Source organism: Ambystoma mexicanum, chromosome 1q (genome assembly GCF_040938575.1).
Source record: "Ambystoma mexicanum isolate Mex_15411 chromosome 1q, UKY_AmexF1_1, whole genome shotgun sequence".
Taxonomy (NCBI): domain Eukaryota; kingdom Metazoa; phylum Chordata; class Amphibia; order Caudata; family Ambystomatidae; genus Ambystoma; species Ambystoma mexicanum.
Genome location: NC_090922.1, coordinates 247,575,027 through 247,595,633, shown reverse-complemented (window position 1 = coordinate 247,595,633; position 20,607 = coordinate 247,575,027). Strand labels below are relative to the sequence as shown.

At 43.1% G+C, this 20,607-nt stretch overlaps 1 protein-coding gene across 4 annotated transcripts in view; it reads right to left on the bottom strand.

The window, feature by feature from the left end:
- LOC138527139 (serine/threonine-protein kinase BRSK2-like) overlaps positions 1 to 20,607 on the bottom strand; it is a 743,148-nt gene that overhangs the window by 480,106 nt on the left and 242,435 nt on the right. For 3 of the 4 annotated variants that reach the window (XM_069638239.1, XM_069638257.1, XM_069638249.1), the window contains exons 2-3: positions 15,387 to 15,481; positions 14,357 to 14,442 (exon numbers count right to left, since the gene is read on the bottom strand). In XM_069638239.1, coding sequence (XP_069494340.1) covers positions 14,357 to 14,442; positions 15,387 to 15,481 — 181 coding nt within the window. Of the gene's footprint in view, positions 1 to 14,352; positions 14,443 to 15,386; positions 15,482 to 20,607 lie in introns of those variants that run through there. The other variant, XM_069638255.1, reaches the window with a different exon arrangement.

Below are 20,607 nucleotides of genomic sequence, written 5' to 3'. Positions count from 1 at the left end.
ATGTGAGGCCTTTCAGGCAGAAGTCCGTGCTACCCGTGAGGTGCTGCATGGGGCTCTCCGGACCATCATCCTGCAGAACCAAACTTTTCAGACCTGCATGCTTGCTGCCATGGAGGAGTATGCCAGGGCTTGCGTGGTCTGCCTCCCATACCACGTACACCTTCTAATGTAGCACCAGAGGGTGACAACAGCAACGGCAGTTCTCCCACTATCGGGTAGCTGCGCAGGCCATGAGCCCATGGAGGTTTTTTATTTTTCTCAACATCCACGCACGTGGGTGTTGGTGTGCACCCTGTACCTCCTCCCTCTTGGATGGTCCCCCTCTGGTCAACCAATGGCCATTTTTCATTTTTCATTTTAATTTTTCATGTTCATTTTCTTTTTTATTTTTCATTTATCATTTTAATTTTTCATTTTAATTTGTAATTTTAATTTTAATTTACATTTTTTCATTTTCATTTTTTATTTTTATTTTAAATTTTATTTTAATTTTTTGTTAAACAATTTTTTTTTCTATTGTACATTCATGTTACAGTGTGTTGCTTTGTGTGGCACCCGTAGGCATCCACTGTGTGTTCCAGCTGGGCCCATGCAGGCTTGTCTTGTGTTTGTGTTTGAAGCTTGGGGTCCAGACACATATGCCACTCCTGCTTCCCCTTTCCATGGGCTCGCAAGGGTGTCACCGTGTGACAGTAACTTACACAGAGGCATTGGGCTTCCATCAGTTGTGTGGCTAGTCTGTAGTCCAAACTATGTATACACCCCTAGTGGGGATTGCTGATGATTTCTGCACTGCATGGTTGATTTGTATATTGTATTCCATACTGCCCACTATGCATATTTGCATGTAGCTTCTTCATGTCTTAACTTGCCTGTCTCCATTGCAGATGCAGTTTATGTTTTATGCAGTACCCTGCCACTTTTACCTACCAGCAACACACTGGAGATGGAAGGAGTTGATGTGCTGCCTTTGTCAGGTTGTGACACTTGCACTATTGTGATTGGTTACTATCAGACATTGCCACTGTTGGGTCCTGTATTCATGTTTTGTCTTGCTGGTAAGTATTTGTTCATGTGTGCTGTTTATTTTTCATAGGTGAGAGGGAATTGTCTGTGGTCTGTTTCCATTTGTGATGGTGCACTTTGTGACACTTGTGTGATGTGTTGTGCATTCATTTGGTTGCTTTGACATTGCATGCCATGCCATGGTGTCTTGGGCGTCTGAGATGGGGTTTGGGAGGGGTTGGTTGACATACCAGTATTTGGGTGTGCTGTTTTGCAAGGGGGTAGTCCTTCATGCAGCATGAATGTGTGCCTTTTACTGACACAGCATTGGGTCTGTTTAAGTAGCTAGGGATGCACACAATGTAGCACATCCAGGAAAACAATCTCAGGGTGGTATGGTTGTGACAGTTGACTGTCCATTTGTCATCATCAATTGTCAGCTGGTATGTGCCAGGCCTGTGTGCATCCGCAGGGGTGGGATTTTAAGTGAAAAAAGTTGCAACAAGCCTGGGTACGGGCTGCCTCACCACGTGCCCTTTCCCCTACTATGTGCAGTGGCCGTGCATGTGGTTGGGGATGTGGGGGCACCACCATGTCCACCGGCATGCCACGCCGGGTTGCAACGTTGTGCAGCTGCCACTATGATCCTGCACACTACTGGGGGTGCTATAGCAGCTGGCCACCAGAGCGGTCAAGGGAGCGGAAACGTGACTTCAGCACTCTGAATGTGCGCTCCACTATGCCCCGGGTTGCAATATGGGCTGTGTTGTATCTCACCTGTGGTGGTGTGGTGGGGTTCTGTATTGGTGTCATCATGTAGGTGCTCAGAGGGTAGGCACTGTCCCCTGTGCAGGTGATAATGGTTGTCATTAGTTGGGTTTTGCCATTTGTTAGTGTCAGTGTCTGCCATGCATGCATGTGCAGAGGCATTTGTACTCACCAATGAGCCATTTGTCACCATGCCTCCCAGCTTCCAGGTCCCGGTTTAGGGGTGACATTCTGAATATAAAACAATCATGACTGGACCCCGTATAGTTGGCATATACAGAGGTGATGATTCCCTTGGCATGACATACAACCTGCACGTTGATGGAATGCCAGTGCTTGCGGTTTTGATAGATGTGCTTAGTGGCCCTGGGAGGACGTAGAGCTACATGGGTGCAATCAATGGCACCTAGCACTTTGGGGAAGTGTGCCACCCCGTAAAAGTCCTGGACCACAGCCTGCCTTTCTGCACGTGTTCTGGGCATGTATATGTGCCTGCAGACTGAGGGGCATGCAGTCATGCTCACCAACACCTGGTGTAGGCAGCGTGACTGCGTGGCCTATGAGACGCCCCCAACTATGGCACTTGTCCGCTGAAATTACCCAGTAGCCAAGAAATGCAGTACATTGAGCACCTTTTCCAAGGGGCTCAGTGCTTGGAAGCACAGGGTGGGTGATGTGAGGTCATCCTCCCACTCAGCAACCAGTTCTAGGATGATATGGGGTGGAACCTGTACCTGCCATAGACCTGGTCATCAGGCATCCCAGAAAGGCTGGTCCTGGGTAAAAAAATGCAGGCCTGGCTATCCTCCTCCTCCTCCTGAGGTGTTCCACGACCACTGCTGCGAGGAACAGTATATTCATCGTAGCGTATGAGCTTGTTTGTTGTTTGCACGCACTTTTATGCTGTGTGGGGCCGCTTCTGCCTGCTTCCGCCTGGCGTATGTGTTTCCGGATTGGTGCGTCTTTTGTGGCGCGCAGGTTTCCCCTGTTCGATTCCATGAATACGTACGTGTTTTTAGCGCGCGTGTGGGTGTTGCAAGGATTTAGCAGCGGTAGTTCCTCCGTAACACCTACATTTTCATGTGTTGTTCCCCATTCCGCATGTTCCGCCTCCTTTTTAGGTGTGTGCGCTGCCCTGTGTGCGCCTTCATTGGCCGTCTTGCGCACAGCATTCGGGATGTCGCAATGACGTGTGCACCACACACGGATTCAGCGCACATCTCAGGTAAACCACGCGCAGCGCATTCCATGATTTGACAAACGGCTACGTGTGCTGCTTTCGCACGCGTGCGCTGTGATTTTCACGCTTGCGCTCCCCTTTTTAGCGCACATTAATTCCATGAATTACCCTGTTAATAAAAGGATATAAATCCAATAACATGAGCTTCAGTTAATTTATATCAAGGATGCTAAAAAGCCTACAATACTAGAGCATTGAAGAATTAAAGAAAAGTGGCAGTGTCACAGCAAAAGAACCATGCATCGAGAAATAAGTGTCCATACAGTATCAAGGAACTTTTCGTATGTCCTGACTAACAAAAAGCTGCAGGAATTCGTCACACTTTGGATTTGCATTTTACAAGTAACAATCCAGTCCAGATAACCAAGCACCCTGGAGTTCGTCATACTTTGGATTAACAGTAAACAAGTAGCAATCCAGTCCAGCTGTCCAAGCAGGCACGAGTTCAGGTTGCTCAAACTCTCTTAGCCAATAGGTCACTTTAAGGATAGAAACTACGCCAAGAGCTGCGCCACGCCCGATTTATTATAGGCAACTATTGGTTTCCGACAATTGACCACTGCTTTTATATTGGGGGTCCCCTTTGGGACCTGACTCAGTGATATTTTTCATACACAAGCAGCAAAGATGACACAGAGCGTGAATGCCATGTTTAATTTTTATATGAATTGTTCTCACCTTTCACTTAACATGAGGATAAGAGTTTATAAGGCCAAAGCAGAAGCAATTGCTTCATACAGGGGTCATCTTGCAAGCAGTCAAAAATACTTTTTTCAAGCACCTTTTGTCGCTGCCCCACTCCACTCTTTAGGCTGTTAATTTAAAGCTGGCCAAAACATTCATGCGTACCTGTACATCTCCAGCAAAACAATGTTTGTGCAACAATGATTTCAAGATTTCATGTATAAAAACGGTAAGATCAATTATGAATGGATGTCATCATGACGAAAGCTTTATAAATCCTCAGTCCAAAGTAATTACTTAATATCACAATTTGTTGTACATTGCGCCGTAGTGGAACAATCAAGTCATTTGACTTACTATAGACACATAAATACTCATAGCAGTCCTGCAGAGTATTTGTCTTGGGAGCTTACTAGTCCAAGTCGGCACTGGTTGATGAGAATGAGACTTAACATGTGACCGTTGGAAACTTTAACAGAGCTCTGGAAAAAATCTCAACTATTTGACAAATGTTTTGCCTGTGGTCACAATTAAGTTGAAATGGCAATGCATTTTTTTGTGCCCAACCTATCATGTAATTAATTCCAGAACTATACATTTGGTTTTTAAAAAAAGCTCAGGTATTCGCCAATGTAGAGTTGACTTTATGCATTTGAAAATGTGAGCAATAGGTTGCCTGGGCAATTGGTGCACACATTGAACAGGTTTTTGGGCTGCTTCACAAGAGATTTATTAATGATACTATTGGCCATTAAGATATAGGTCTGATTAGAACAATTTTACATTTTAACTTATCTTGTTTAATCCTTGCTGGTTTATGTATTTTGTATTATTAACATACTTTAGTGTATGGGTAATGATTTTTTGAATAAAGTTTGTTTATTGTATGAGTGGCACAAAGTGGTAGATGACTTGGAAGGTTATAAGCTTCCCAGTAACAAAGTAGCAGCCTAGGTGCCACCGGTAGCAGCTTAGTGGTGGTACCAGAACACTGGAGGAAACTCTGCTCGACCCCCGGAAGAAGGGAGTTGGGCTCCACCTTCTCAGAGAACTTGCAGTCCACAGAGTGACCTTTGCCTCTTCGGGATGTGCTGATGCAGGACCACTCCTCTCTGGTACCATTTGAACCATTTGAACCTTAAAAGTCAACAAAAAAATTGGACCTATGGAACCAGGAATAGCCTCTCAATACATTTATTTATTTCATAAATACCAATAAATGTTCAATTTTCAATTTCTAAAAACTTTTATTTGCATATCAAATTCATATAAAATACTGGAACATTTCCACAAGCAAGTATCTACAAGTTCCACTCATACTCAGTCATTCCTACCATTCCTTCTGTTTTTTGCTTTTTCGTATCAAATTTTTGACATGTAAATATATATGGCCTCATATATGGACGCCTCCGACCCTAATTCCACATTACACAAAAGTCCTCTATTTGATTATCTGATGGTTCCGTCTGTGTGTTCCTAATTACACCGACTTTCGTCTACACGTGTTTCGGTTGTCTTTATTCGGGACGTCAACATTCATCGACCCTTTGTTCATACAACCTTCTTCAGGACAAAATTAGGGGAGTTTCCTTATTCCCATAAGCATCGAGTAGGGTGAGTATCACCACTCAACTAGATTGTGTCTCCCTTTTCTGTATTAATACAGGACATTCGAACTCTTTCCTCAAGAGGGATTCTTCGCAGCTCAATCTGGAGGGACCTATTAATTCTCATTGGCCCAACGGCTATGAACTCGTTGTGCACCAATTCTTAACAAGTTTTAATTCACCAATGTGCACGTTGTGCACCAATTCTTAACAAGTAGCCGATATCACTTGCGGTCGTTATATCATTTGACACGATCTTGCTTCTTCTTTTCAGGTCCCAACTGCATGCCGTCCCGCTTTTCATCTTCCAACATTCTGCCGGAAGATAATGCTGGAAGACGAAAAGCGGATGGCTTGTACCAGCTCTATTCCAAAGCTCTTCAAATGACAGCATCCTCTTTTGGAGATGCTTTTTCCCCATCCATCCCGCAGTGCAGGTATACCCAAAGGGTTGGGAAGGAGGAAAAGCAGGACACTAGAGTAACTCCAATGTACGAAATACATTATGTATACTGCCAAAGGAGTTTGCACAATATGCACTATAGACCACAAACAATGCTACGTTGTAGGTGAGCACTGACGGTAATGTACAGAACAGTGGCAGGCTCGTGTGACAGCCACACTGATGGCTCAGTGGCTCCATGTTCATCTCTCCTTTTTTGTGCAGGGTTGGGTGGGAAGGAGACATTATGGGGACAGAGCAGGTGAGGTGGCGTGGGGTGGGTGGGACCGGCAAGCACAGCTTACCACAACAAAGGGTGCATGGATTTATTTCTTCATTGTGGTACACTTTGGTAATAATTTTTCATGTTCTCCTTGCCACATAATTGATCATGGTCCTATCCTGCAGCTTGGACTGGTCCTGGTACTCAACAGTGGAAACAATGAGAAGGGCAGGTACCAATTCCTTAAAAGCATTGATGTTTGTCAATGAAAACGAAAATATTTTGCGCTTGTGCCCTCCGAAATTAGTTCCAGTGCACTGTAAAATGTCCTGCTCTTTCCCAATACTGGCCCTGTCGCTGAAAAGTTGGTTCCATTCTGCAAAGAACTGGGCCTGCTATAAGGAGTTACTGCCACTAGGGGGTAGTGCAACACAATATCTATTCATTCGCTAGGGGGGACTGCTCAAATTGACACTTCTCAGCAGCGCTCTATAAAGTCAATTTAATAGAGAAGAATTGAGGTATAAAAATACCATACCAAAGCCCAGTCGGTATTCGAGACCAGGCACCTAGAGCACTAAACCAAAGATCAAACCTTTCCTCAAGAGAATGGATAAAACAAGGCCCAAACTATCCAAAATCTTGCTTTTCCCAGGAATCGTGCCCAACATGCAGGGCTGACAATAGAGTTACCATGGGAACGCCAACAGCCTGACCTCCTTTTTTATATTCTCAAAAAAGAAATAGTAACATGAAAAAATATATATTCCTGGCATCGAAAGCGTGCTTTCCCAGGAAATGACGCACGTTCGTTCCGCTGCATTTGGATGTGGAGCAACCTTTGTTTCTCGGATTGTGCATGTGCTGTATAATGGTGGACAGAAGGGAGCAAAACAGGCGGTCTACAGGTTAATGTGGATGGATTTGAAGCCCCGGCTTATCATGAGCATGGAAAATGGGCATTTGGAGGAAAATATGCGAGTACAGCATTATACTATGGACTGTGAATAGTGCTCCAAAGAGTTGCATTGTTCCAAGACTTCATGGAATTAGGGGTAAATATGATGACCGAAATTGATGTTTTAAGGGTGGAGGAATAAAAGCTGCAGGGGAAAAAGGTTAAAACCCTGTACAAATATATTTTGGAGACACAGAAGACTGCATATAAAATTATACAGGAAGTGCGCCATGAAAGAAGAACAACAAGACCAAAAAAAATGCTAGCATATCTAGATGCATATCTACACTGCTTTATATATCCAGTGGTGCACTGGCTGGGCCGGCCCACTGCAGATTGCCCAAGGGTCGAGTGTTATAGGGAGCGTTGATATACGCCCACGCTAAACAGTAGGCAGCAGCTCCCTCCAATGACATGTACATATGAAAAAAGAAGTAACTACACCACCGCAAGCTGAAAGAGTCTCCATTGCCTTCAATTAAAACCTACCAGCCTCCTCCAAGTCGCCTACAGCTTCTTGTATTCCTACATAACGAAAAAGCTGAACTACAAGTACTAGGCAGGACATGGTTTAATTTTGAAATCCTTCTAATTTTAGTTAGGATTAGAATCCTGGTCCAATCACCTCCTTCTAAAGCCACGAACATGCAGCTTGGAAACCCACTCCACAACCTAGAACAGGCCGGCTTGTGGACTACGCTGCCTGACCTGCCTTTGGTCACATTGTGCAATGCTGTCAAAGTGCGCCAACGGGCAAAAAAGTAATGTATTTGGTTGCTCCATAAATGGCCATATCGCTATTACTAATGTAGTGAATCATTCTTTTTATCTGGTCTTATTAATGCCAGATCTACAGTGAAAAATATGCAATGGCTCTATCAGCGGAGATTAGGCTCTGGGTTTTCCTTTCATTACTGAGACGGGGTTCACAGATGTTTGCATAACTAATATTGATACGTTAGTCCACTCTAACTATAGCATTAGATGGTTAAATGTACTGGGCAACCAGGGTGGTGGAATTGCTGTAATCGTTTCCAACAGTCTCTGTTGTATGGATGTTTCTCCTTTATTCTTAGAGTACAATACTAAGGAATAATCAATTTGTCTTTGTCTCCCAACTCCACTATTAATTCCCTTTTACGCTTCAGACTTCCTGGTTCCACAAAATCTTTCCTGACAAAACTAGAAATGTTTCCTTCTGACTACTAAAGCTCTATTATCTGCGACTTTGGCATTTGGGTTGAATGTAGCTCTAATACCAACTAGGTTGCCTGAATTGCTTCTTCTACATGACTTAGTCTCCCCTACTTCCTCCTCTTCCCATGAGAAAGGTCACTGTTCGGATTTGGTACAGGTTTAGAAATTAAATTGGTCGACAACATTCCACTCAGTTGGAGTGCTCTTTTTGCCAGAAGTTTCACCTGGCAACTGTTGCTGTAAGAAGCAAAAGAGATCAGTTTCGTTTAACACGAAATACAATGAAGCTTCACATGATATCCTTCAATGATATGCTCAAATCCTTTCCCACCTGTTGTTCAGGGACATCTCTTTACAGATTATTGAAGCAATTGTCATTTAAACCTTCGACAGCTTAATGATAAAAAAAAAGTTAAAACTTTTGTTAAAGAAATTGGCAACTCTCATAATCCCTGATTTTTAAACCATTTTAAATAGCTCAAAAAAGATAGATCGTAAAAAAGAAAAAGCAGAGAGAAAATCAAGATGCAATGGTGACATGTCTTTTAAAACTTCTATTGATAAATATAAGAAAGCTATTATCTATGCAAAATCTAGTTTTTCTCTAACAAGATCAATCTGGCCTTTAACAAACCCAGCAACACTTTAAGATTGTATAGGAACTTGGATGCGTGTCCTCACTGGCTTCGCTCACTTGCCAAAAAATACAATAGAACAAAACATTTGATGGCGCACACTCACACTGCGAGCAAGCAGGACTGATGAGCGCAATAAAGCGATAAACCTATATCTGCAGACTCACCACGATGAGCATACCGGCACCATACTCCGAAAGTGACATACACACATCGTAAGGAAATGAGCTATACGCTTTAACTATTACAGCCTTGTGAAAAAACGCAATTACGCTCAGGATGAAAATACAAATTTGAATATTGGGAACTGCAAAATCACAGCTTCTATTCTTCGCTTATCCTAGCACCTTATTTACAAATCACAGACTCAACGAGAATGCTCTCAAATCAAATACGGCATAGTAGTGTGTTCAAATGATTATAATGGACTATATGCGAAAAAATAAGTACTGTACGCCCTGAGGACGACCCTAGAGGGTCGAAACAAGTGTTGGCGTGTCTAGGAATCAAACAACACAAATTTGCCTATAGATATATTGTGATGTGGCAAACAAATGATGTACATTTGAAGTACAGTATGGCTCAACTCAAGTGTAATACACGTAGTTCATTGAGGTTTCATCCAAGTGAGATACACATTTGTGGTATGACAACTTATTAAATACCAAGCAGGGAATTGTGTGTCTAGGAATCGAAGAGAAATACAGATGATTGGTATGATAGCTTACTAAATACCAAGCTGAATATCTAATTTATGTTTCTTTGCTCAACATTTACAATCATATGGTTTGAACTAATCTGTGACTGGTATAACACATTTTTAATATCAATGTAAACCTCTAGAATATGACTTTTCACTATTTGCAGCTCACTAAATTCGATTAAACTAAACATTCACTTAAAATTGTTATGCTCCAACCTTGTTTTGTTCTATTGTATTTTTTTGGCAAGTGAGCACAGCCAGTGAGGACACGCATCGAAGTTCCTATACATTATTTTAGGTGACAGTGAAAAAACACCTAAGCGTCCCCACTGCCGCAACACACTCTAGCTGACGGTTTGTTCACAACTTGGAATAGGATTGCGCACTCTAAGTATAGGGCTTTTTTCACAAAACGGCAAGCTTTAATCACTTTAAGATTGTAGCCTGCAAAGCTAATCCTGAAAGTTTGACAAATATTTGTGATCCATCATTTCAATCTGATAATAATTTTAAGAATGTCTTTTTAAACAAGATTGAAGAAATTCGCTTTAATATATCTGTTAATCAAGAGAGTCATTGGACTTCTCCAGAAGTGTCTGCTGGCTCTTTAATCCACCCCTTCTAACCACTGCCTTCCTAAAAAGACTTTTCACATCTGAAACTAACTTGTACAGAGGAGGATGTGCTTCCTACGTTTATTGGCTGCCGAAACGCGGACACACTGGCTGCTCAAATTATGTCTGCGATTAACTTATCTCTCTCACAAGGAACAGTGCCGTACCAATTTAAACAAGCGATTGTGACCCCACTTCCTAAATAAGCCTCAGTCGACCCAACAAATTTGAACGACTAACGGCCAATTGCTGAGCTACTCTGTATTTTCAAACAACTGGAAATGATGCTATCAGCACAACCTTCGTTGTTTGAGGAATCCCATAGATTGTTAGATGCTCATTAGTCAGGCTTTCAGCCCACACATGGGACGGAGATAGCTCTCCTTACAGTCTGGGATGATATTCTAGCTATGGCAGATGATGGTGTTGATCGGCTTTGGTAATATTAGATCTCTCTGCACGGTCAACCACAACATTCTTCAGAGGTGCCTTAAATCCTTGGCTGGCCCCTCAAACAATTCATTTGCCTGGTCATCAGTGCTTAATTTGTGGGGGTGGGGGATGTTGCCAGGGCTCAGACCTGGCACTTATTTCTGAGCCCTGGCACTTATTTCTGATGCCAGCTTGATAATGTTGTGGTGTTTTGGCAAGTTCATTATTTCAACTGTCAGTCAGTCATAGCAATATAACAATCAACAATAGTGTGCACTGACCAGGGTATTTGCTTCCTGGGCTGGCACATTGTTATTCACAATCCTCATGGCCCAGGTTGTCGCTGAGTACTATTTATCCATTGTCATGTATAACAAAGAGTTGGAAGGTGACAATACTGTTCTGGCCATGTACACAAACTGCACGTGCAGCCTGCATGACATTGCTGCAAATTCTCTACTGTAATAACCAGCAGACAGCAGAGTGGGTTGACAAGAGCAGGACAGTCACCAGCCAGAAGCCCCAATACAGGGGCAATGTTAGGGAAAGAGCCAATATCTATGAGGAGAGCCTGTCTTGAGTGTCAACCGATACATAAGATCTTGCTTCAGTGTTTTACGGGGAAGTTCAGTTCAATAATAATTTTTCCTGCATAGGAGGAAAGCATGTTTGCTCTTGTTTTCTGAGGACAGAAGGTTAACATGTTGCGCTTGCCACCCGTGGGATCAGAGCAAAATGTTAACATTGATGTGTTTAAAAGAAGCACTGAAACATCATTTCAAGACACAACTTAAATGTTACTTTAATTGGAAGCTGTAAATCAAACAGTGTGTCTATCACCTTCAATGAGCCGACAGGAGTTGCAGCTTTACCCTCAAATATGTTCACACTGCAAGGAGCAAACGTGGGCAGTGTCAATAGTGGGCAGGGAGACTTGATGCGACACATACACCCAAGAAAATATTTGGGCACTGGCATTTATTTTCTTACAAATTAAGCACTGCCTGGTTTGAATCCTTTCTGTCTAACAGATCTCAAAAAAGTACAATTAGGATCTTATTGTTCAAATGCTCGCTCTGTTCCCTGCAGTGTCCCACAGGGTCTCCCTTTCTCCCCACTGCTATTTAATACACGCAGTCAACATGTAATGACTTTATTTAAAAGAATTCCAGCATTGTTACTATTCTTATGCGGGTGAAACGCGCGTTTATTTTAGGATCTCCAGCTCTATCGAGAGCCGGAAGCCGGGACATTCTTGCTAGTTGTATTCTTTAGGTTGAGAACTAAATGTTGCTAAATTGACTTAAAATAAATCCTGAAAAAACTGAAAAAATGCTTCTTGGAACTAAAAATGCTTTTAACGACCCATTAAATCTTCCTAAACCTGGTTGTCTATTTTACCTCCCTTTGTCATATATAGACACAGTGAAGAACTTGGCGAGACTTGGCAAGCAGATTTGGGATTACATTCTCACGTTAGTGGGACAGTTAAATCAGTCGTTTATTGAAGAAGATTATCCCCTCATGTTCACTTTCAGGTATGAAAGGTAGAATCAGTCTTAGTGAAAAGCAAATCTATGATCTATATTTGGCGCAAAACGCAGCTAATAGAATTATCTGTAAATTACTGAACTTTAGTCAGTTCTCTAATTACCACTGTTCGTTACTCTGTCTGCCAATTTAAAATGATCTGTATCGTTTTTAAATGCTTCCATGATCTGTCTACACCCTTTCTCTCCACAAGAATACATCTATACTCTTTACCCCTCCCCCCCACCTCCCCGCTCTGTAAATTCCACTCCTCAAAATCTTGTGACCATCCCTCTAGAGGTGACAGAAGATTTATGGTCACTAGAGCAACAGAGCCCTATTTGCACCAACAGGGTTATTTATTTATTTATTTATTTTTAAATGGATAGAGCTCGCAAACAGCCCAAGGGCATTGAGGCGCTGTTACAAGAGGATGACTTAGTTACAAGGCATGTGCATATAAGTTGCATGTAGAGACATTACTAACAATAAGGCAGTAACACAGTGCTTTTCATGGATTATTATGTACGATGACTAAATAGCTGGCAGGTTTCAGGCAAATAGCAACGTTTAATAGCTTTGCGGAAGAGTGAGTGGGATGTTTCTCCTCTGAGGTGGGGTGGGAGGGAGTTCCATTGCAGGTCGACTTATTACCAACTGCATGAAATGAGTAGTTCGGCTGGCAGCCTGGTATTTGGCAGAGCCTGCTCTAGCCCAACTGGACTTGCAGATACAGTGGTCTTAGATGGGTGGCTTCCTCTGTGACATGCATTGAAAGCAAATACAGCCTGTCCCCTCCATAGGGGTTTTCTATGGGACATATCAGAAACAGCATTTGTACAAGGTCTCTGACTTGCTCTTCATCAGGGAACCATGAGGCCTTATCACAATGGCGGCCGATAATGGAATTAGCAGATCAGGCAAACCGTGATAACTGGGTTCCAAATGAAAATGGCGGGAGTATATTATACTTTACTTATGTGAGTTGGGAGTTAAAATATTTTTCACGCAGTGCAGAAGTCTGTGATGTCGACTGGTGTATTTTTAGGCAAGCACATTTTTTATTTTTAAACGCACATATTTTTGTTGTAATGTGCCTTCTACATATCCACTAATTACCATAAAATATATGTTTATTTGTTATGTCATGGGCCCTCTTCAGATCAGATATCACAACAGTAGAGTTCCTCAGTTTTGCAGGAGCTGCAGATCAACACAGCAGTTCAGACAGAAACAAGGAGCAGGCACCTGCTATCTGTTACACCCTATTTTGTGTGCTGATTATTTGTCGAGGTGACATGGACACTGCAAGTTGAATAAAGATCTCTGCATCAGTCCACACACTGGCGACGCCAATCAACGCTTGTGGAGCCCCATAACAGCGTTCTCTTAGGAGATTGTAAGATGGGTGCTGGAGATGGTGCCCCATGTAAGGAATATGTCCAGAGTTGAGGCCCACAGTCTTCCAATTTGTTATAATTGTCACAAAATCCTTTGTTCAATGGAGAAAAAAAAATCACATATAATAATTCATTCAAAGTGGAGGTGGTAGTTCTCTAGCAGCAATTTGTATGGCTTATTTTATATGGATTGCTTTTATCATTGCTTAATGGTTCACGTTTGACATTTCCATGCATGGCGCAACATCCCTTGGTCTCCTGCTGTGCCCTGACTGTCCCCCATCCCTAACGTTTTCTCTAAGGGTAAGGTTGTATAAACATACGTGCTAAAAGGGCCAGCCTTTGTGATACGTGACATAGGTTTACATTACACAAAACATATTTGCTCTGTAGCAAATATGTAGCACCCGAAAAAACGTGTAACCTAGCAACCACCAATCCATCAGCAAGTGACTATCAGCTCTAACGAGCGTCAGCGATCTCAAGTTCGTCCTTTGCTGCTTTTCTGACAGACACGATCTGTGTATGAATGAGGGGGGCTGCGAATACATGCTTTGCAGTTTATGGTCATTGGATACAGAGAGGTCACTGTATTGCATAGTTGGGTAGTCCTTTGAGCCACGGTCGAGCACAAAATGTTTAATCACGCTTCGCTCTGGGAATTCTAAGTCACTTTGCATGAACAAAAGAATAATAATTTGCACTATAAATCGTTGATCTTAGTTTATACGCAGGTTTCCATCTTCATTGTATTGCCATATGCCCTACACAAAAGCAGCAATGTGCAGGTGCATATACATTTGTTGAGGAGGGGAAAGCAGGGAGCATTGGCAGCACTGCCTGTTCAGAGAGGGCATATCGTTGATGGAGGACAACCTACACACAAATCATAACAAGGGAATGTCTGTAAATACCTACAAATATTTCTTGTTCTCATAGACATCGTGGAGCTTCAGCACGTGGGGATGCTCAATCAGCTTGAGGATTGCAATTTCCCGTTCCACCTGACAAAGAGGGGAGAAACTGAAGTGAGAGCAGTACAGAGAGTGATGGCAAGCAGTGCAGGAGACATACTTTGAAAATATTAGGATCCACAGAAGAGGTAAAACACAGTGACAAACAGAGAAAGGCATAGAGAACAACAAGAATACAGCCAGGAGGTGTGAGTAAAATAGAAAGTGGAAAAAAGAGGTGAACGAAAAAAAGGATACACATATATTAATAATTTGCAGAAAGGAAGAGGGACATGCTAAGTAATGCAGATGGGAAAAGTGATAGACACTAAGACAAGACGGAGTGAAATAGTATTAGATTGAAAAAAGGCAACAGATAAAGGGAAAGAGACAAAGATAGGATGGGAACTGAAAATAAGTGGGAGAGTTAAAGAGGGATAGAATGAGGAGAGGGGGAGCCATAGAAAGAAAGAGATGACTGGAGCTGGAAAGTATAAAAGGGGGAGACGGAGATGCGATAGGGGTGAAACAGCAAGGGATAACACATATCAATATGCAAAAGATTAAAGAAACGTTGCAAAGAAATAATGGTGTGACAGGTAAAAGAGACAAGGAAAGGGTCAAAATACAGAACCACATTACACCTTGGGTGTCAAAGGAGTAAGCATTCCGGGGAGCTGTGTTCAAAGCACACTGGAAGCTTGGATAAAATAAATAAGACACTGAGATTTCAAATCTCAAGTTCATAGGAGTGATCTGGCCCAAAAGTTAGTATACTATCATGAAAGTGATGTTTTGCAAATGGGGGACACATGAAAGTCAATGAGGTCATTGAGAGTGGCAAGGAATGTGACTGTGAATGAGAATGAGGCTCAGCGCCAGTGGCCGAGACGTGAGCTGTACGGGTTACCCTTTCTAAAAGAGATGCTGGTGTATTCCAACAAGGGTGTGGAGCACCTTAGGAAGGTTTGCAAATGCTATCAGTGGCCACTCACCTTCATCAGAACTGACTCTGAGAGCTTCTCCCGATTCACAATCTTGATGGCTACTTTCTGCCCTGTAATGCAGTGAATGCCAAGTTTCACCAGCCCTGCAACATTTAGAAACAAGAAAAAGCATGAGGGACCAATAACCAACGGAATCCCCATTACAACCCCACAATACATTCTGAATGAGATGTGGCTTCTTGCTTGTCAGACCTAAAAGCCAACCTTAACACATAATCCTCAATTGCAGAAGGGTCTGTGCCCAACAGGAACACCAGTATTCTGAATTGCAGAAAGGACTGCAGCCAATCGGACTACAGCATGGTGGATGATACATGGCACGCAGCCAAGCAAATACTGTTTGCTAAACCACAGAGTGAAAGGGAATGACACAAAATATGAATCACAGAAATACCTAAAGTCCACAAGCAAACAATTCAAAATTGCAGGAGAAGTTTAAACAAATCTGCAGAGAACCAATCAAGACCACAAAACTAGCATCTGGGGAAGAGGTGCTTGCCAATAAGGAGGACAGGAATGGAGGCTGAATATGCCACTGCGCACATTCTCTCCCAGCCTTCTCTGCCTCTCTCCCTGGTCTACCATCTTGTTTTGGCTCGGCAGGCGTGCCGGCACCTTCCTTCCTTTCACAAATTAAGTCCCATGAACACCTCGCCAGTCCCACAGACTGCCCCCCACTTGGCCGTACGGCCTTTTTCATGCGGCCTTCTTCTGGCTGTCCCTCAAGCTCCACGCTAGGCCATGGGAATAGTAAAGGGATTTACTTTACTCTTTCCTATGGAGGCCATATTTCTTTGCCGTTTTCTTAACAGAAATTGGGCACATGCGTAATGCAATCTTACTTTGAAAAAAGGGACCATCACCCTGGTAACTTGGCTCAGGCCTAGTTTAGGCTGACAGGCCATTTCAGCCCATGTCCATCCCCAAACATGTGGCTGATATCTATAGTCTACATCACATGGGGCAATACAGCCAATCAGAACACCGCATTCTATGGTATGGCATAGCGGCTCCTATTATACACTCGTTTTTGCTTTAATTTAAGCAGATCAATTTGAAAAGGAAACTGCAGCCCCTATAATCCCTTCACTCCCATTCCCCACCGATGGGATGTTGCTTCTCTTAAGAAAGCCCATGGAAGCCTGCAGCAAGTTCTCTTTTCTCACTGCTCCCGCTCCTACATATCAGATAAGTATGTGATCATTTCCTTTACCAGTGCAGGCACAACCTTTCGCCTTCCTCTGTCCAGGTAGCAAACCTGGGATTAGAGTAAAGGCCCTTACCCTCACCACCAGGAAAGCTGCAAGAGGAACCCGGACGGTGTTTTAAACATTTAGCATGGAGAAGCAGCTCGCCAAAGAAAACATGCTATTCACAAGCGTGACGAGGACGCTGCACCCGGTAAAAAGGAAACTTGGAAGAGTTTGCAGCCTTTTCGTCAGTCTCTTGAGACCTGTAGCTGCAATGTAGGCTCTCACCTAAAGCAGGGTATTAATACTCCAATGGCTGCCCTGTCCGTGAGTTTTAGGGAATTCGTAGCAGAAGCAGTACGCAAAGGTCTTTCCCCATGCATGCCACTAGGATTATGACCTTAACATTGATCTCTATCAGGATGTTGCCGATGTGGGGCAACCAATTAAATATGTGAAGCAGACACAAAAAAGGGAGCATGTGGACTACAGTCAGCTAGGTCTGTGTATAGATTAGGAAGAGTCCAGCTGCCTCAAGTCCGCTGTGCGTCACTCTATGGTGCTGGCAGGTGACTCTAGAGTTTGCTGGTATTCCGGCTGGAAATCCACCAAATTGTCCACAAACTCATTTACCATTGCACCACTCAGTCATGTGGCCTTAAACAGGATTATGAGGTGGGAGGGCAGTATACATTCCCATTTATGGAGTCCATAGGACTCCATGGGGATTCCAGCAGAATTACTCTGAGCGGCAATTCGGCTGATTTTGAAATCGAGAATTTATTCCAGCATGGTACTAGCGGTAAATCCTCCACTTCAAGATCAAAATCGGAATAAAGCTGTGTGGAAAAAAGGGCAGTAATTGCGTTTACCCCCCTCTTTTTTACTACACCTCCCAATTCATAATGAGGCCTATAGACTATCCATTCTTTGGGGCTTTAGTGAATCCTGCCCTGGCCTCATCGCCAGGAGAGAATGGCAGCATTGAACCAACCTTATGGCAGCCTCCAGTTCTCCTCTCTTAATTGAAGACCCAGACTCATTTTTTCATGGGCGCCGAGGGTGATATCACTGGGCAAAGATCCTCAGGGGTGCTTGGACATAAGGGGGACCCCATGTTAAATCCCTCGCTCCCAACTGTAAGGAGTGATTTACAGTGCTGCATGTTGAAGGTTTTACCAAACACTTAATGCGTAAAGAAGTGGATGTTATTTCTGTGAAAAAGATGAAGGCAGACTCTCCCAAGCCAGCAATCCACAGCAAGCAGCTGACCACTCCAGTCACTGACCAAAAATTATATTATGTTCTTGTTTTGGTAAAGATATATCTAAAGGGGTTAGCAAAGCATGGCCAATCTGCCAGGATTATCTTTAGAATTCTACTGGTCTGCTCACAAAAGTTTAGATTTTGATGAAGAACGAGTCCTAACAAGCACTTGAACCCTTTAGGTATCAGTGGTTGGGCCCACAGAGCCTTTTGTTTTCTTGGCGATGCTAGCACATCTAACATAAAAAACAAAAGAAGGGTGTATTGATGGGCGTAGGCGAATCTCAGGCTTTGCATACTTCCTCTTACATAATATATTTACATTTAATGAGATTAGCAAATTCGTATTCACGTTCACACCCTTAGATAAACCCAGTCATCTTTTTAAATCTCTGGTTGGCCTCATAGCTGGTCGAGGTAGAGGGCACTTGACTGTCCACAATCAGATGCACTGAAGGTCAGGGAACACAGGCTAGAAGAGGTAGTGTCTCAAGCCACGCCCTTCCATTTCATGCTTCATGGACACGGACAGAACATAGAGCTCCCAGGTTTGGGACAGAACTTTCACTTGTGGATAAAAGTACGTTCTTTCCTCCTCTCTTTCCTTTGGCAGTTGGGGGAAAGACTTGTTTCTTTCTGAAAAATGAGATGGTAATTTAAAGGGATTCTTGGATACGGAATGGGGTACCAAATAGAAGTTGAGAGTCAGCCTTTCCAATCTTTTTCCCCTGAACCCTCTTCAAATGGCTCTGACTTAGTGCCAGTGAATCCAGAAGGAGATATACCACTGTGGGTGAAGAAGGCCATAGAATTCGAGATGGTATCTCCAACACATTTTTTCAGCAACATCTTCTTGGTGTGGGAGAAAGAGGATGGCTTTCGCCCAGTGTCAATCTCATTTCTCTCAGTCAATTTGTCATACACAGAAACTTCAAGAAGGAAACAATTGTGTTGTTGATAGACATGTTGAGGGCAGGAGACTGGTTAGGTCAGGTAACCCCAAGGAGGCCTACATCATGGTCCCTATTGCCCCCAGACACAGGCTCTTCCCATACATTCGTTGGAACCCCTAGCTGTTTTTATTTTGTTCTCTACCTTTCAGTTTATCTTTAGCCCACTGGTGCTTTACAAAGCTATTGTGGCCTCTTGTGAGCTTTCTAGGGGCAAAAGGCAAACGGGTGATTATTTATCTAGATTATATCCTGCTCATGGCATAGGATATAACAACAGTGATCAGGCATGCTTAGACTACAGTCAGGTTTCCCCAGGGATTACAATGTGTGATACATTGACAGACACAGCAAATGCAGTTTTGAGGGTTTATGATAAATTGCAAGATGTCCACTCTTTAACTACACAATTCATGCCATTAGAAAATAGGGTATTTCCATGATCTTGTAGTAGGAACAGTGTAAATCAGATAATTGGCAAGAGAAGTGGGACTGTTATTCGGTACATTTTTCCAGCCCACTAACATTATCAAGCCTGTGAAAAGCTAAAAATGCATCACCTTAGCAGAGGTTCAGAATATTCTTGATTGGGTACAGATTTCCAAAGAAGTGCACATAGAGTTACATTGGTGGTTAAAACACATAGATGCTTGGAACAGAAGGGCCATTTTCGATTCCTCTCCGGGTCTTCTCTTAGATTAGCCAGTTAGTGTGGTGGATGCAATATGGCCCACTTTCAAGCAGAGGGAAATTGTCACTCCGGGCATTCCAGTGACTTAGCAACTGTTTAGAGATGTTTTTAGGATACTTTGCAGTCTGATGTTTCGCAAAGGACAAGATCACTTGCACAATTGAGAAATAACAATCTATCAACTGTCAAGTGAATCAACAAAAATTCAGGAATCTGTCCGATATGGCCTTCGCTTTTTTGGAATTTTACCTTCCAAAAAAGATCAAAGTGCAAGCGGAATTTCTTCCAGTAAGCCCCACTCCTAGCACTGGCAGAACCCGGCAGATTGGTGTCTCAATCAGCATCTGTTTTTGAGCACCAAGGATGCATGAGATCCATTCCAGACAGACCGGTTTGCCTTTCAACAGCCACGCGTTTCCAACTGAAGGCCAGATCCACACACACTGGCACATATGCCTATTACAAGACAAGACATGCAGTCCAGGGGCCCTTTACTGCTTTTCTCCTTTCGCCATGATCCCAAGGCTTCTCGTCAAAAATCAGAGCCATGGCCAACCTAGTGGCAGTGACACCTTTGTGGACATCTCAGGCCTGGTATTCAATGATACTGGAGATGGCAATATATTGTCTATTCTTTCTTCCAGTTCTTTCCAACCTAGCCCACTGTTGGGCTCGAACGACAAACTATATCCATTGGTAGTATCCCATAGCTTGGTGCTGATGGTCTGGCACAGTTTGAGAACAGATGGTATACCTGCGGTATTTCTCAATCAGTTTTATCGTTTATCAGGAAATCCTGGTCTCCCCACACAAAACGGTCCTACTGCTTTGAATGGCAGACACAGTTTAGCTGGTGTTTGCAACAGGGTCAATATCCCACTTTGACCAATCTCGTCCACATAGTAACCATTTTGGCGCACCATCCAGTTAACCCACATTGGTCAGCTATTTTTATTTATCATGAGTTGGGGAATGGGCTGCCAGCTCGTTAGCATCCATTAGTTTGCTGTCTTTTCTAAGGGGTCCCGATTTTGTCACCCCCGCTCCCCAAGTATTTTCACATGTGGGTTGTGGACTTCGAACTTTCCCATTTTCATTTTCGCGACTGGCCT